This window comes from Epinephelus fuscoguttatus, linkage group LG13 (genome assembly GCF_011397635.1).
Source record: "Epinephelus fuscoguttatus linkage group LG13, E.fuscoguttatus.final_Chr_v1".
Classification (NCBI taxonomy): Eukaryota; Metazoa; Chordata; class Actinopteri; order Perciformes; family Serranidae; genus Epinephelus; species Epinephelus fuscoguttatus.
In genome coordinates this window covers 29,021,986-29,040,105 of record NC_064764.1, presented here as the reverse complement: position 1 = coordinate 29,040,105, position 18,120 = coordinate 29,021,986, and the positions used below count along the sequence as shown (strand labels likewise).

The 18,120-nt window shown below is 40.9% G+C and overlaps 1 protein-coding gene across 2 annotated transcripts in view; it reads left to right on the top strand.

Annotated features, from left to right (window-relative positions):
* The first annotated feature begins 2,738 nt into the window (after nt 1-2,738).
* The window catches only part of dcbld2 (discoidin, CUB and LCCL domain containing 2), a 27,466-nt gene continuing 12,084 nt past the window's right edge, over nt 2,739-18,120 (top strand). Inside the window, exons 1-5 of one of the 2 annotated variants that reach the window (XM_049594489.1) lie at nt 2,739-3,074; nt 6,904-7,128; nt 9,794-9,931; nt 17,201-17,252; nt 17,342-17,414. In XM_049594489.1, the coding sequence (XP_049450446.1) occupies nt 2,972-3,074; nt 6,904-7,128; nt 9,794-9,931; nt 17,201-17,252; nt 17,342-17,414 (591 nt within the window). In that variant the 5' untranslated portion in view covers nt 2,739-2,971. The remainder of the gene's footprint in view (nt 3,075-6,903; nt 7,129-9,793; nt 9,932-17,200; nt 17,253-17,341; nt 17,415-18,120) is intronic. The other variant, XM_049594490.1, reaches the window with a different exon arrangement.

The window sequence follows — 18,120 nt, the reverse complement described above, 5'->3', positions numbered from 1 at the left end:
GCTGAGAGCCAGGAGCACACTGGAGTCACGACATAAGTCCCAGTAAATAACCAGCAACACAATAGTTTGATTTCACTGCTTTGTCATTCACCAGAGATAAAAACTAGAATGCTGTACTTTTATTTTGTTAGACTTCATATTTTTACTTGTCTGCATTATGAGGGGAATATGATAAAAGAAAAACTAATTTGCATTTCTTTGTGTGACAATGAGCAAGATGGTGGTGTGCGTTTGTGCAGCGGCTCACCGCTCTCCAGTTTGGTGTCTTTTATGTACAATAATAATATTTAGTCATACTATGTGTATGTGGTTTTTTTTTCCTATTACGCTTAATTATTGTCTTTTATTTATTAGTGTGAAGGTGAGTGTATGTAGGATGTGGTTTTAACTGTCGGCACCTTACAGGAGTAGGACTCCTAATTTCATTGTTAATGATACAATGACCATAAAAGGCATTATGATTCTGATTCATTTATCTGATGATTGATTTAACTACTTATTTTGCATATTTTATATGTATTTTCTGCATGTAGCTTACTGCTACATTGGTAAGATTTTTATTCTCAGGAGTAAGTATGTAAAAAAGATGGCCATTAAATTTTATTGCATTAACAACAAAAGACAAAGTTTGTGCCCTATGTGCTCATGATGCATGTACACCATAAAATAATCATAATAAAAACAAATTCTATATCTATTACCCTACTGTATATTTGCTATTTGTCATTACTGGTTTTAGAACATCTCAGCTACAGTTGGAAACACAGAGGTATGTTTACAGAAATGTTGATTAAAGTGCAGGAAAATAGAATATACATACATACTGACAGAAAACTGAATGAAATAAAGGTAAAAAATAAATGAACAAAACAGTGTTGCAGTGAACAACACTGGGTCATCTGGCCGCACAGACAAGACCTCAAGTAAGAAACCTTATTCTATCTCTAAATATGCATCATTCTAGATTCTGATCTCCATTTTAATGCATTAACAAAAACTGCATTTTATCATTTAAACAATATCACTAAGGTACGACCTCTACTGAGCCAGCAAGATGCTGAGAAACTTGTCCATGCTTTTGTTTCCAGTCGTCTTGACTATTGTAATGCTCTATACACTAGCCTACCTAAAACTGCCATTGCAAAACTACAGACCACTCAGAATGCTGCTGTTGCCAGAGTTTTAACAAAAACTAAAAACAGAGACCGTATAACTCTTGTTCTACGTAACCTACACTGGCTCCCAGTGTCTTTTAGAACTGATTTTAAAATCCCTCTGGACTCCCTATCACCTTATGTCCCTCCATGAACCCTGAGATCTTCCACAGCTGCTCTTTTAACTGATGCTTCTTTTAGCTACTACGCCCCAAAAATATGGAACACCCTGTCTCTGCCTTAAAATATTAGACTTGCTGGCTCAGTGGAAAGTTTTAAACAACTCAGAACATATCTTTTTAATATAGTCTTTAACTAGCAGCTATATTTTTTAATATTTTTAATATGTATCTTTTACAATTTGATTAATTAATTGATTGAATAATAAATGTATTCTTCTCATTTCTCCTTGAATGAGGGTTGTATAATTGCATGGTTTTATTTCTTTGCTGTTTGTCTCTGTAGCTGAAGTGTAAAGCACTTTGTGCATGAAAGGTGCTATATAAATAAAGTTCATTCATTTCTTCATACTAATAAGGGCGCAAGGTATTGATGGGTTTAATCCTCCAATTTATGAGCGATGAATAAACTGTGCAAAAATACATATATCTGTAGCTTAGGTGTGGGTAATACAAATACAAATAAATGAATAAAATACGTCACACCACAGCCACTCTCCCCTCCTCTGATAAGTAAACAACAATTCTTTTTACTTACGTCTAGCAATTCAAGATACAAGTCCGGTTGTAGGTTACCATTCATGTATAGACAAATAGATGGGTATAAAACTGTAAGTATAGGGTCTTCTGTCAAAAGTTTTTATATGTTTGCAGTTGTTTACAAACCTTTAGTTATTATTATTTTATTGCAAGACAATACAAAACACTAACAAAACAACAAAGACAGTGAATATAAAAGTGAATACAGGTCAGTAAATTAATTGTTGTCAGGAGATAAGGGGACGAGGCTGTGTTGGCTGTCGTGTGTGTTATGTGTACGTGTGTTAGTGTCTGTGTCACACAGACTGTGTGTTTATACTGTACAGGTTGACAGATGAAAGGATGAAGAGGGAAATAAAAAAATAATAAAAAAATAAATTAAAAAAAAAATACTATTACTGGTAATAATAATACTTAAATAATACATTAAAAATATCAATAATAAATTAGTTTTATTTTTATTAAATAAATCTAGTAGTAATAATAATAATTTAATTTCCAAAATAAAAAAATTATAATAAATAAGAAAAAATAAAAAATACTAATAAAAAGACATAAAAGCAATAATAATAATAATAATAATAAAGGGGAAGAAGTCTATTAAAACTAATCCTACCTTTGCCCTGTTACCACTGATAACCATAATTAAATAATAATTAATAATAATTAATAATTAAGTCAGGGGTTCGTGTGTCCCTGTCCACCAGTAGTATCAGGGCATCATTTTTTTAAAATCATAATATTACAACAAGTATTAGAGACTGGCTCCTTGAAGGGGGTGTGTTAGTGGATCTGGGATCAGACCACTTGGGGGACTCGGGTATCCCAGTGCCAGATGAGGAGGAGGAGCCTCGGTGGAGGAAGTAGCTCCACAGCCTGGATGTGTGTATGTGTGTGCGGAGCAGTTACCTCCATAGTGAGAGTGTCGCTAACCACTGGATTGTTAAAACGACAAGCTAAAGTCATCCTCGCGAGGAAAACCACACGCGGACCCGCTCTCGAGGATCAGTTTCTGGGTCTCTCCCCACCTCCCGGTCCAGGTTGAAGCGGTGCAGCCGGTCCAGAAGCGAGCATTATGCATTCAGACTGCAGGCTGCTATGGGCAGAGCGGTAATGGTGGGCAGGGGACCGACAGGGGCCGGGGTTCTCGTCCTGTCGATTCTCATCATCCTCACCACGGAGGGCTGCGGAGCGCAGAAAGGTTGGTGCCACACAGCTGCGGTGACAACTGGAGCAGCCGAGGGGGGACAACCGCGGCCACATGCGGCCATGCTGGGGGGTTTAAAGAGTGTGAACACGGGGTTTTTTAGGTGTTTAGAGATGAGCGGTGCACTGTTATTGTCCTCCAACCTTAACACCAACCTTACATGGCCGTGTGTACGTGGAGTTCCGCCTGGTTTACACCGCTTGCCGCCTCCCGTCATGGTGAAGCACGGGTGTAGTAAAACCAGGCAAACCGGTTCTGAAAAAAACTGAGATTGTGGGGGAATAACGGCTGCTGGATAGATCTGTTGCAAGCCGAATTAAAGTGAGGCTTTAACTGTTTAATTGAAAGCTTAAACCCACAGCCTATCACAGACTTGAGTTTCCCAAAAACGCTATTCACCTTTAAATTAAGTGTTTTTGGAACGGAGCCTGGGTTTAACACCTCTACACAGGAGCTTATGGCCTTGTTTCTTGCTCCAGGTAGCCCATTTTTTGAAATTCACCGTGACTTCCTGCTACAATCACATCAAGCTCAGTCTGCCTTACATGTTGACTATTTACTTTACACCATATTGTACTTAAACATGAATATTAAGTAGGTTTTTAAAGCCCACAGCCAGCCTCAGGTGGTCAGAGTTGGGGGTGGGTAGCAGTGGGGCTATGACTGTAAACACGTGGACACAGTTTGTCATAACTCTAAATTGCAAATGAATTATTACTGAATATTTCCACGTGAAGCACCTTGTTCTGATGAAAACATTAAGATGGATATAAGTTGTATTCTAGTGTGTTTGTGAGCATTAACTCCAGGAAGGTAATCTGAACTCCTGCTGAATGCCATGCAGTTGTTCAGCACTTGTGAGTCAGAGTTGAGGGGAGCAGCTTTGTTTTTGTCCTGTTCATCTGGATAGTGTCCACTGAGAGGCTCTTACATAACTCCAGGCCGCGCAGAACATCCACTTAGCACCATGAAGCGTGACTGAGTGTTATCTCAGAGACATGAGTCCTCAGCATCAACACACACACACAATGTGTCTCTGCTTTCTGACAACTCGGAGGACACAAAAACAAATTCATCCTTTAAAATAATCTGAGGTCATTGTTTTTAAAAATTGAATTTAAGATGAGTTGAATCATCTTAAATTTTAAGTATGTGGTGTTCATGTGCCAAAACATTAAATCAGACAGCTGCTTCTTAAATTTAATGTTTATAGTTGGTTTATTGTCTCCACAGCACAGCCAAAAGTTTTTATTGTCTATAAAACCCAAAGACATCACATTGATTTGGCTTTTATTCAGAGCAGGGCTGCAAATATTTTCTCCATTGATTGTTTGGTCAGTAAACTTCCTGCTGCAAACAAATTAGAGCTGCAACGATTTGTCTTTTAACTGATGAGTCAGTGGTTTTCAAAATGTTTGTGCCTAAGGCACTCCAAAGGGCCACAATATCAAGGCACACCTGTAATTATATTTGTGCACAACAGCCTCTATAACGTTTGTTATCACTCAACAATAACACAAATAAGACAGGTAGCTTTTGTGATACTGTCTTCTGTTTTGGTGGTAGGTCGTCTTCGCTGATGCTTTGTTCCAATTTGCTCCGTACAATAAAGCGATCCATTGTCACACTCACAGCTTTGTCCATTTAAATGTTACCATCCCTCACACTGGCTGCCAATCAGGGCTTCTGATGTGTCACACAGTTATAATTCCTGGTGATAAATAGGTCCCCTGTGAAGGTTTTTTACATTAAATTACATTTTTTAGCTAGAGTTTGCCTCTGTATTAGGAAATGGGAGCACACGACATACTGATATAGTTAATTAAAATTCATTCATAACTTTTTGTTTAGGCCCAGTTGAATATTGCAATAATAATGTGTGGTTATCACAAAATCCCACGGCACACCTGAATTGGCATCAACCGAGGCACACTATTTGAGAACCACTGCGATAAGGTGATTGACAGAAAATTCATTGGTGACTATTTTGATCATTGCAAAATCGTTTCAATCATTGTTTTAAGCAAAGAAGCCTAAACATTTGTCGGTTGCCTGGTTCCTAAATGTGAGAATTTGATGCTTTTCTGTAGGGATGCACGGTGTTGGATTTTTCACTGATACCTGATATGTCGATATATAACAACTTATTTGACCAATAACCAATACCAATACTGAAATACAATGTTTTGAATGTATGTAATATTCATTCATTGTGCAAAATGAGAAAAAGCATGTTGGCTGATTCTAAACGTGCTGATATTATTTTGCATCCCTATTTTTCTTTGTCACACATGATAATAAACTGAATATCTTTGGATTTTTAAACTGTTAGTCAGATAAATAATACCATTTAAAGACAGCGTTCCCATGGTCATTTGAAAACCTGGAAGTCATAGCATTTCGCAATCACATTATCCAGCCCTGGAAAAGAGTAAAAAATCACTGAAACTTTTGGAAAAGTCATGGAATTTTGTTTTATGTAATTGAAGCGTCACAGTACTTTTCATTATGGCAAATTTACTTTTTGTAGCTGTTAAGGTTACATTGCTGTGTGTGTGATAGCATTTTGTTTACCACTGTATATTTGAGAAATGCCAGGCAAGTGGGACAAGAGGAAAAAAAAAATTATGAAAAAGGTTTTGAAACTTTGTCCATGAATATTTGGGAACCCTGTGAAGACATCACCTTGGGCTCTTGGAAATTATACATGGCATGCTTCACTATTTCTGACATTTTATTGACAAAACAATTATTAGAGAAAATAATAATAATAATGAAAGTTGCAGCCCAACTTAAGTCCTGTTTTTTGTCCGGTTTACCCAAAGATATTCAGTTCACCATCACAAGACAAAGTAAATATGAAATTTCTTACATTAGAAAAGCTGGAACTCGAGAATACATGACATTTTTGTTAATTAAATGACTTCAGTGATTATTTATCTTAACAGGCCAATCAGTGATCACTGCAGTGTGCCTCACCGCACCACAGCGTGCCCCCATTTTGCAACCTGTAAATCGCAAAGCACACCGCACTGCCGTTTTTTTATCAATCACACACTGCTTTCCTGTGTGATCAGGGCCTAAGATCCTTTTTGTTTAACCAGAAACAGACCCGAAATTGTACGGCAGACCCCCCCAGACTCCATTTAAATAAACAGTAATGTTTTCATCCTAAAACACACTTCATTCAAAATCAACAGAAACAAAACTGCTCCAACAGTCATCAACTCTGGTTTAAAATAAACCTTTAATTCACCCAGTTAGATGTGAAAATACGCTGGGTCTATCCACACTAGAATTACTGTTGCTTCGAAGGAACTCCAGTGGCTTTGCCTGTACTGATTTTTGGGCTGTTTAAACAAAAGGGATCTTACTCCTTAACAACAAATATTTATCTCTGTAGGGACCCTTTTAATAATGTTGTCAGACGCTTACAACAATCTGAGCCTGTCAGTCTAAAACAAGCATTTTTAGTGGAAGGAAATTGACGGTTCACAAATGCCCACAGTGGTTACATTGCAGCCTGGTTGCTCAATATTGGACCACTTTCAAAAACTATTGTTCCCATTAGTCACATAGACACAGAGACATGGGAAAATAAGGTCCAGGTTTAAAAATACTAAACTTACCCTTGAAGAAAAATAAAGAATAGCTCCACACACTTAAACCCTTTGATATGCTGACAGGCTGCATTTGAATGAGCCGTATTAGTTATTTGTCTTATGATTCTTGAGCTAAACAAAACTCTTCAGGCTTGTCTTTCCCACCTCCACCCAGTCTGTGCTTTTGTTTTCTGAATCTGTGTGTTTGTGTTGCCCTGCAGGTGATGGCTGTGGCCCCAGTGTACTTGGCCCCAGCAGTGGGACTCTGTCCTCTCTGGGTTACCCGGGGACATACCCGAACAACACGGTGTGTGAGTGGGAGATCAGCGTGCCCCGTGGCAAGAGGGTCCACTTCCGCTTCGCCGAGCTGGACATAGAAGACAGCGACTGCCAGGTCAACTACCTCCGCCTCTACAACGGCATCGGACCCGACAGGAGTGAGATTGGTGAGAGTGACGAACAGATACTGAGCTGGACTTGAACTGAGTACACAACTGACAGTGACCTTTTCTCCTCACCTATCCTGTGTTATCTGTATCTTTCCAAAACCAACAATCTCACAGTCACACACTTTTTTCATTCCTTATGCAAATATTTCTCACTTGTCACATGTAGAACAAAAACAAGTCGCAACTGTCTATAGAATGACTTTCTTTTCAGTAGAGGAGTGTGTGTAAAGCCTCCTACAGACTGTGAGATTTAAGCAATCTTATAAGCTAACTGCATTTTACACTGTGCGACATGGATCTAATAAACTTGGGTACAACATCATGTTTGATGTACGCAGACTGTGTGATGACAGCGCCCACTGAATCGCAGGCTACGACATATGATGCAATAGCTTCCCAAACTAAGTGTGCAAGGACACTGCACGGGTTATTACTTCTCCAAGTGTGAAGCACAACACAGAGGTTCACTTTAATACATAACCTGAACTTCCGTGGGTACTATATACTGTGGTGTGTCTGCTAGGTTGCTCACCTGGCAGCAGCACCTCCGCCGCCATTTCCTTCTGTGCTTCATCCGTCTTTACGCGATTATGATAAGAGCTGGAGGTCACATCATACAGGCACAACTCCACGTGGTTTACCTCTTTGCTGGAATCCCACACATTTCTTTTAGCACGTTTTGCCTCCATGGCGAGCTGCTATCCATCTCTTTGTTTGGGTTTAGCTTCAGACCATCATTTCATTCTGCACTTCTATTGGTTGGTTTGTAGACGTTGGTCGTAACAGCAGTCACACAGTGAGATGGTCATCCCAAATTTCTTACACTGTCAGAACTTTATCCCAGGCTGTTTTTGATTGCAAGACCGTGAGAAGGAGCGGCCATCTTTGAGCCTTTCTCACTGTGCGATGTACCACTGTTTAAGAGCCACGACCCAAGATAGCGCCATGTTTCTTTCATGATGGTCATCTTTCGTCTGGGACAGCCCAAAATCGCACAGGGTATACTAGGCTATAGACCTATTTTTGTTTACATCAAATTCCACCATGAGGGTCTTCGTTTAGCTTCAGACGCCATCTTTGTCGATGGTTTCCTATATAAATGAACGCTATCTTTTTTTGGATTACTGTTCTCACATCCAACAGCACAACAAGACATTTTCATTCCGGGTATCTCAACCGTTTCTCTCTGGTATCCGCTGTTTTTCTGCCACCACGATGCGAGCGCAACTGCTGTCACGTAACTGTGACGACCACCTTGAGTTGGTCTTTAAACATTCTTGCCATTCGACAAGGTTGGACATGTCATACAAACTGGTTCTTGCAGCCCTCTCCCAAGCTGTATACATCTAATAAGCTTCTTCACTGTCTGTGTTTGAGGACGTTTTACTATTTCCTGTTTTTCATATTCCTGTGAAACCTACTGCTACACACAGCTGGTCAGTGATCAGACTTCTCAGTGACCTTTGCTGTGTTTTTGAACCAAGGTTGGAATATTTCAAACCTCATTAAAGATATATCACGGTGCAGCCTGAGGAGATACTTAACAGATCTTTACAAGTCGCCCGTGGAAGCAGACTTCAATGAGGAGTATCATTATTGTAATTTAATCTCCAGCATTAGTCAGACTGTGCATTTTTAAATTCACCTAATTGATTTTTATCCCGTCTATTGGAGTATTTTACCGTAGAGGAGGATGTAGGCAAAAAGAATCTCTACTTTCACCCACTCACACTGCCTCCACTGTGACACTCTTTCTGTCCAGAGTGTTTGTTTACACGATGATTAAGAAATCAAGCTGACGAAACCAGGTTACTCAAGTGCATGTAAACGCAGTGAAAGATGTCAGCCACATGATGAAGCCCACAGTCAGAATCAGTCTCACGGCAGAGAGCTGCAGGACACACTTCCAATGAGAGGTGCTACTCATGGAAATTAAGCTAAATATTAGACCTGTGGACACACAGTTTTAACAAAACAAGCTGTGGACGATGAATTAAACCGGTCGTTGCTTGATTTTTATGGTGCTGTAATAATGGTTAGAAGAGATCTGCTTAAATAAATTGGGGGAAATGCTTGACTGGATTTCTGCAGGGGAAATCTCACATCACTATGACTCTGTCTGAGGGGATTTGAGTAAATCAAACTCTCAGGTCTTCCTCCTTCATCTACCTCACTGTCCTGCCAGCCCACCTGACCACCACGGGGTCTAGAGCCTTCAGCCGCTCTGCCCCCTGTCTCTAGAACTCCCTCCCACTGGACATTCGTAGCATCGACTCTTTTTCCACTTTCACATCCTGCCTCAAAACTCATTTCTTTCAAATAGCCTTTTCAGTCTGACTCCTGTCCGTCTAGTCACACACATGCACTATTTACACAGAATTTCATAATTTATTTTAATGTTGCTTTATTCCTTATCTCGTTGACTTTTTCAATCTGTTGTTATTTTCTCTGTCTTTGCCTGTAAGGTGACCTTGAGTGTTGTGAAAGGCACCTATAAATGAAATGTATTAGAGATGTATAGCCATCAAATACGAATTCTTTTCTGCTCTAGTATCTAATTTGTCCTGGTTATTTGTCGTTGCATAAATGAAACCGTCTTGTGTAACTAAACAGTCCCTCTTTGTCCCGTCCCTCCTGTGTGTCACCCTGTGCTGTCTCACAGTGAAGTACTGCGGTTTGGGTCTGAAGGTCAAAGAGCTGATTGAGTCCACTGGCAACCAGGTCACTGTCCAGTTCATGAGTGGGACCCACCACACCGGACATGGATTCTACCTGTCTTACTCCACCACCGAACACACAGGTAACAAGATCTCAGCTCACTGTACCTGTTTGCCCGTCATCTGTTCATCTGTTCATTGTCTGTGGGTCGTCAGTCAGGCTTGTTTACGTTTCTTTTTTGGCTCTTGGTGAAGAGTTGCTTAGAGACTGTGTGTGTGTTTCATTCTGCAGCAGGTCCATAGTTTTGTCACTCCATACGTCATCTTTGTATTCAGTTAAAAAGGTCGTCTTTGGAGTTTGACCACTGTGCACAATGGGGTTTTCTGAAGGTTCATACTTCCTGCAGCCATGTTTCATCCTGTGGTGCATGTTAGGTTTAAAGGAGCAGTGTGTAGTGGTGAGGATTTGAGATTGCAACTAGCTAAAACTTCTCCCATATGCCAAGCATGAGCTCCTGGTTAGGATTCCTTCAGTGTTGATTCTTCAGGAGGTTTTTAACGGGAGATGAATTATCAGCAGAGGTGTGTTGGGCTTGAATCCAAATGTTCGGACTTCGCCACCCTTGCAGGCTCGTGGACTTTGCCGGTGCATTCCCGGGAAGTCTGGGATTGCTTGGGGTCGTTAAATCCACAATTCATCCAGTCAACAAGGGGCCTGAAACTAACTTTAATCAGACTTCCAGAGAGTCCTTATTTCCATCATCTCTGTATATGAATGTCTGCAGTCTATATGTTATTGATTTTGTTCACTCACAAAACAATATGAGATTTACATCTTGTCATCTGCAGGGACAGATGAGCAGACAGAATGTGACAGCAATTATAATGACTATAATTGTCGCTCAAATGTTTCCATGGCAATGAGTAAAACAGTCTTGATGGCTGTCCATCAGAAGCTTGCGGTCTCTGCCCTCACAGATTTTACATGATGATGGTTAAGTTGTCACAGTACGTACGACTGAAGTCTGTAAGTCTAGACAGTGGACATTTGGATGCAGCCTTCCTATGTCATGTTCTTCCTATGTTACCGGTGATTTAAAATGGTAAAAATACTTAATAATCAACGTTTTTTCCAGCACTATTTGGCCACTAGCCCTGCTCTGCTAATGTGTGTTCACCTTTTTTCTCTGACATCTTATGATCCAGACGTTCAGGAGTTTTTACTGTAAGCCAAATTATCCGAAGAGGCCCCTTTCTTTCCAAAACAAACTGACCTGTTGATTTAAACTAGGGGAAACACTGAAGCACTTTCATGTTAAAAATCAGTATTTTTCCAACACTTTTTTGCTCGTTGCGGAGGGGCTTTTAACTACAGTTGCTGTTGCGAAAACAGGAATGGCCCAGTGTTTGGCTTGTCCATTCTGGGCTACTGTAGAAACATGGTGGTGCAACATGGTGCACTGCATAGAGGAGGATCCACTCCCTATGTAGATATAACGGCTCATTCTAAGGTAACGAAAACACAACAATTTCTTATTTTCAGGTGATTATACACTAAAGAAAACATATTTATTATATTATATTCATTCTCTGTCAGTATGTCCCCCTAAATCCTGCACACTGGACCTTTAAGTTTATTTTCCGTTGGTCTGTTTTGACCCCAGAGGATCTCTGACCCACATTTCAGGAAACACAACATGATGTCTTTTAGTAAATGCTTTTGTATCTTCTCTTTAGTGAATTTGTTTTGTTGGGTGTTCTTGCATGTCAGGACAAACGTATATTACCAGATGATATAGATTTCCAATTATCCGGTCGGCAAACAGTGTCTGCAGCTCATAAAAAGAAAAAATAGAACATCAGTTAAAGATGACTCGAGCTGAATGGAGAGCTGTGTCTGCAGCTTGGCGATAACTGTGCTCGCAGCCAAACGAGGAGCATTTATGAGGTGGTGTTTGCTCACCATTAAACAGTGTATCTAAACACACGGAGCAGATGAAGAGCATCTCTGCTGTGAGTGGTATTTTCTGATCAGTCAAAATCTGAAAGTCCAGCTGCAGTGTGCAGGGTCATCATGTGAGTGGGCATCGATTATTGTCTCAAATTATTGTTTTGTCAGCCCTTTAATGAGCGAACAGATGGTATTGAATACAGACGGGTGGCACCAGCTGATGTGTTTATATAACCACCACTCAACCGTCCATGTGTGTGAGGCTGGGTTTGTGACATTGCAGTTTTACAGCCCTTCATGTCTAAGTGCAAAATGTGAATTGATGTTTTATGACCTCGGCCAAGGAAATTACGTTTTCAGTTTGGTTTGTTTGTCAGCAGGTTTAAAAAAAAAACTACAGGCTCGATTGTCATGAAACTTGGTAGAGGGGTGTAGCATGGGTCAAGGAAGAACCCATTTAATTTCGGAGCGGATTTGAATCACAGGGCGGATTCACAAATTATTTTTCTCTTCCATTAACATTGTAAGAAAGGGCATTTCCTGAGTGCCCTTCTAGTTGTTGCTGTACTTGTGGTTTTAGTTGTGACTTTTTCAATGGAGTCTGGCTGGTAAATGAGAGTAGAGAGGGACAGAGGAGAATGAGGAGAGCATGAAGACATACTGGATTTGAGGAACAGGAACAAGAGGCAAGAAGAAGTGAGAGTAATCGAGAGAAATAGTGATATTTTGTGGTTTTATATTAAAACTTCCTGCCTGTTAAAAGCTGCTGAACTTCCTCTTCATAAGCTTCTGTCAGACACGACGCACTACGTTGATCTGATGGCAGTTTAACGTGTTTGTCTCGTGTCTGTATCAGCGCACTTTGATAAGAAGTCACAATGGCAATCATACTAGGCTGGACACAGTAAGATTTCTGTATCACTTTAAACATTGCACAAGTCTGAATTGACTCTTCACTCGTACAAGACAATTTGGGAACTGCCCATTAGTTCGACAGCCTATGGGTTCGACATCCCATTGTTCAGACCATATTAAACTCATTGTTCCAAACTCCGTTCCGAAATCATCATGATACCCTGTGGTTAAGGTCTGGTTAGGTTTAGGCACAAAAACCACTTGCTTAGGGTCAGGAAAAGATCATGGTGTGGGTTAAAATGAAAAAGAAAGTGACAAACACATAAGCCGTGAACCTGCTCCGCCTCAAGCCGGTCATGGCGCACTATACGCCCGACGTGAGTCGTTCAGCACCGCGGACAGTCGGACTAATGGGATGTCGAACCAATGAGCTGTCGAACCAATGACATGGACCCGACAATTTGGCCATTTTTATGCCTCTGCAGCAGCGACTGGTAGTAAGTTGACAAGCTATGTGGTCGTCTGATTCTTGTGCACGTGATATCTCAAGAATACCTTGAGACAATTTCCTTAACTATGGCTCAAACGTCCACTCAGACTTTTGTGACATGGTGCGTTATCCTGCTGGAAGTAGCCATCAGAAGATGGGTACACTGTGGTCATAAAGGGATGGACACGCTCAGCAACAATACTCAGGTAGGCTGTGGTGAGAAGAAAATCTCCCCCACACCATTACACCACCACCACCACCAGCCTGAACCGTTGATACAAGACAGGATGGATCCATGCTTTCATGTTGTTCACACCAAATTCTGACCCTACCATCTGAATGCGGCAGTAGAAATCCAGAATCATCAGACCAGGCAACGTGTTTCCAATCTTCTGTTGTCCAGTTTTGGTGAGCCTGTGTGAACTGTAGCCTCAGTTTCCTGTTGTTAGCTGACAGGAGTGGCACCTGGTGTGGTCTTCTGCTGCTGTAGCCCATCTGCTTCAAGGTTGGACGTGTTGTTGGTTCAGAGAATAATCATTAGAGTGAATAATCAGTCATCAAAGTTGTTAGAGGTTAATTTTCTGTCAACTATAGTTAAAGCTCTGCCAGCATCATTTGCATACCTAGATTTTGCACAGGTCCCTCTGCCGCCACAGTGCACTCAGTTAATTTAGTTAATTTGCAAGTTTTATCTATTTATTTTTAATTAAAACAAAATAAAGCCAGACTTCTCTAACGCGGCATTGCTCCTGTCTTTACACATATTACCTCAGAGGACCTTTGCATTTGCAAAATTGTTTGTCAGATCTGATCTGATGAGTCAAAAATTCACCAAGCAGCTTGATAACTGATGGTATACACATAAACCAGCAGACACAAGTTTACTGTAGCTTCTGTATTTTGTAGTCTGTGACTGAAACAGCATCTCTTTAATGAGATTGTTGTTGTGACTGTATGATTGTAATTTTAGGCGACCATGCTTTGTCATGTGGAACATTTTCAGCTAAACAGATAATTGAAGCCACAAGAAGAGGACGGCAGTGACACGTGTGTGCTGGACAGGAATAATTCGGTCTAAGCGGTCATCTCGGTTCGACTGAATCACGCTGCAAAGCAAACAAGGCCGTCAAACGGACCCAACTATTTCCCCCCCTCAAAGAACTGATGTTTTTCGTGTGTCGTGTAACAGATCATGCAGACGAGCGTGGGAGGACAGTTTGCACAGCTAAGTAAATCAGTCACCGTGGCGACTTGCGGCGGTTGGTGGTTAGGGGGGGGATTATTTGTCAGTGTGACTCACAGGTTGGTTTTCCAGATAAGTGGGTTTTTTGATAATGTGGTGGAGACTCACTGAGACTGACCACCACTGTGGGGTTTACGTAGAGTTCCCAGCAGCCCACAGCATCCTGCTGCACATACGTGGCGTGCCTCATAACTCACTCATGTCATCATGTGCTCCTCTAAACTTATGATCATGAAGTTTTAACTGTTGGTCAGTGTGAATGTCAGCTTGGTGATGGGCTTTCTTTTTTACTGTTTTCTGACATTTTACAGACCAAACAATGAGTCAGATTAATCTGGGTAAAAATAAAATGCTAAAAGTAACATTTATTTTACTCGATTTTAATTTACTTTCGTCTATCAAATGTCAAAAATAGTGAAAAAAAAACTCATAGTGATGTCTTTAAACGTCTCGTTTTGTGCGACCAACAGTCCAAAACTTAAAGACATTCAATTTAAAACAGCTTTAAACCAAGAAAGCAGCAAATCCTCAAATTTGAAAACCTGTAACCAGCAAATATTTTAATTTTTTTTATTAAATGATTCCAACAATTGATGAATTATCAAAATTTTTCCCAACAAATATTTATTTTTTTAGTTGATAACTGATTAATCGACCACCATTTCAGCTCCAGAAACTAATAAGAGCTGAAAGTATTAGTTCATTAATTGAGTAACAGTAAAATAATCAGCAACTATTTTGTCAATCGATTAATTGTTTCAAACATTTTTCAAGCAAAAATAGTGAAAAAATGTCAACCATATAAAATTGAATTGAACTGAAACCGAACTATTTCAAATCCTCACATTTGAAAGAATTCGGTTTCAGTTCAATTCAGTTTTATTTATCAAGCCCAGTATCACTTAAAACAATTCGCCTCAGAGGGCTTTACAGCATACGACATCCTTCATCCTTGGTCTGTCATAGCGGATAAGGAAAAACTCCCCCAAAAAACCCTTTATCAGGGGAAAAGATGGTAGTCCAGTCTGCTCTAATTGGTCAGAGCTTCCGGGTCTTCCGTATCTCGACATCTCTGCACTGTAGTTGCAGCCAGGGAATGACTGAAAAGGAGGATAACAGCAATTTCTACTGTAAGAAAATCAACAATTAAAAGTTTCTAAACTTTGGACATGTTGCAGCAGGAATATGATCTGAAATCAGGGAGAAATTGATAATATCAGCAACTAAAGACCAGTTCAGATGATTCATGATGAGACGAAACCATTTTAGAAAGCTGCAGTGATTTGAACTAGTTGGTCTGAGCTCGACTCAAGCCGGCTGATGGTGTCACCAGCAACTCAGGTGGTCAAATCGCCGTTATTGTGGCATATTTATTATGAATTCAGTCTGTCTGATGCTCAGTTTGTTTCTGTTTTTCACCATTTCATCACTACTACAAATGCAGCTGTAGCCAGTATCTCACTATCACTATCCTCATTCATATTTTAAGAAGCTACAAATTCTATTCAGCCACAAAATGAGCCTGAAAAGCTGAAAATCAGAACAGAAGTACAGAGAGTTGTTGCATAGAGATGATACACTGTCTCATCTAGTTGCATTGGTGTGAACCGGCAGGGTTTTAGAACGTTGCAGAACGGCACATTGTAAGTAGATGCCTGTTTCAACTTGTCTCATTGAGAATCTTTGGTCTGAACTGGGCTTGTTTCCCTGACCTTAGCATGTAGCTTCACTTAGTAGTAGAGCTGCAATGATTAGTTGATTAATCAGTCAACCTTTTTCACAGCACAGGTTTTGACGTCATAGTCAGCCTTCCACTTAGGGGAGATCCTGGTTTTGTGCATGCTGGCTCACTGGAATAGCTGACTGGGCCACTTAATGGAACTGAGCCATCCTTAATGTGATCAGTTTCGTCTGTCGTGAGCTGACGTCAGCTTGTCTCAAAAGAAGAAAAGAAACCGAGCACTCAGAACGGTCTGAAGCCTGAGGTTTTTCCTCACAGGGATTACTTTTACGTAATAACAATAATAATAATCTTTATTAAACAGAGTCACAAAGTGCTTTAGGTGTCAATAATTAAAACAGACAAGACATAAAAACAACAAATTTTAAAAGAACTGATAAAAACACTTTAGTGTGTAAAAACAGAGGAAATAAAAGACAGTTTAAATGAACTTAAAACTCAAGTACAATTGGGAAAGGCTCTCCGATAAAAGTATGTTTTAAGAAGGAACTTAAAAGAGATCTCTCTCACTCTGTCTTCTTTAGTCTTGGGCCTCTGGAACAGAAAAAAGACCTTAAAATCATCCTGGCGTGTACGGTACTAAGAGGTCGGAGATATAACTGGGAGAGAGACCACAAAGAGCCTTAAAAGTCATCAGTAAAATCTTAAAATCCATTCTAAAACATACTGGGGGCCAGTGTGAAGAGGCTGAAACTGGAGTGATGTGATCACGTCTCTGGCAGCTGAATTCTGTCCAGTCTGGAGTCGATTAATAGATGTTTGATTCAGGTGAGAAGGAGGCTGCTGCAGTGAAGAGATGAGGGCGTGTGAAATTGTCTCTGTGTCTTTAAAAGTAAAAATGGATTGTACTTTTGAAATATTTCTAAGATGATAAAAACATTGCTTGAAGCCTCGCCCACATTAGATATGAACATCCTTCATTGCAACATTATATATTTGACAGAAAAGCACAATAGGTTCTCTGTTAACACCTGAAACACCAGATAATTAAATCCATGGATTACCTGGGAAAGGTTGGGAGTTGTTTTCCTGCCAGAGGGAGAGAGAGAGAGAGAGAGAGAGAGAGAGGGTGATGTGTTAACAGGAGCGTGCAGAGAAACCAGTTCTCACACTGTCTGTTTACCTTTTGCAGATTTAATCACCTGCCTGGACAAAGGGACTGATTTCCCCGAGGCAGAGTTCAGGTAAATAACGTTTTGCTTTGTGTGGATATTTGTGCAGAGATCAAGCTGTCTGATACGCTCACTGTGTGTGTCTGTCTCTGTCTTCTCAGTAAATACTGTCCTGCAGGCTGCCTGACATCCACTGAGGACATTTCTGGAACTATACCTAATGGATACAGAGAGGTGAGTACATGCAGTGTGTACGTGTTTTTCTTCTCGTGGCATCCTCAGCGTCACGTTTCCAGGTGAGTCACAGCGCCCTGTGGTCTCCTGCTGTTTGGTCAGTGCTACCCCACAGGATCCAGCAGACCATCAGCATCTGCTTACTCATGTTTTCATGGCTCCGTCTCTCCATTGTTTTTCTGTTTGGTCACCATCCGTTACTGCGCCGCACATCTTTCCGTTTGACTCCTATTTTTCTTCCTTGTGTAAACGGGCCCCTGCTCCGTGGCATGCGAGTCCTGGACTGATGACCTCACAGCACCCCCGCTGCGCGTGAGGTCATGGGCGCCGAGTCTCTGGCTGATGACTTTATGCTCGGAGCTCGGGGTTTGTTGAAGGAAAGGAGGGAGGGAGGGGTGTTGCTGCTGGCTGATGGGAGGACAGGGAGGAGCACCGGGGTGTGCTTCAGGGAGTGAGGTGCCCCACAGGAACAGAGGAGGGGCAGGGTCAGCGGGTGAGAGAGAGAGGTGAGATAATAGTTTGGCCGAAAATAATAAGCCTCTAATCCAGTCCAGCTGCAAGAGGCCGCTGTGTGTTGAGTGTGTGAGACGAAAAGCTGCAGAGTGAGTCAGTGCGAAGTGAGAAGCTGGAGAAAACCTCCGTGTGTGCATGCCTGGGTTCTGTATATGTGCGAGCGATTCATTCATGCGTGTGTTAAAGGTGCGTG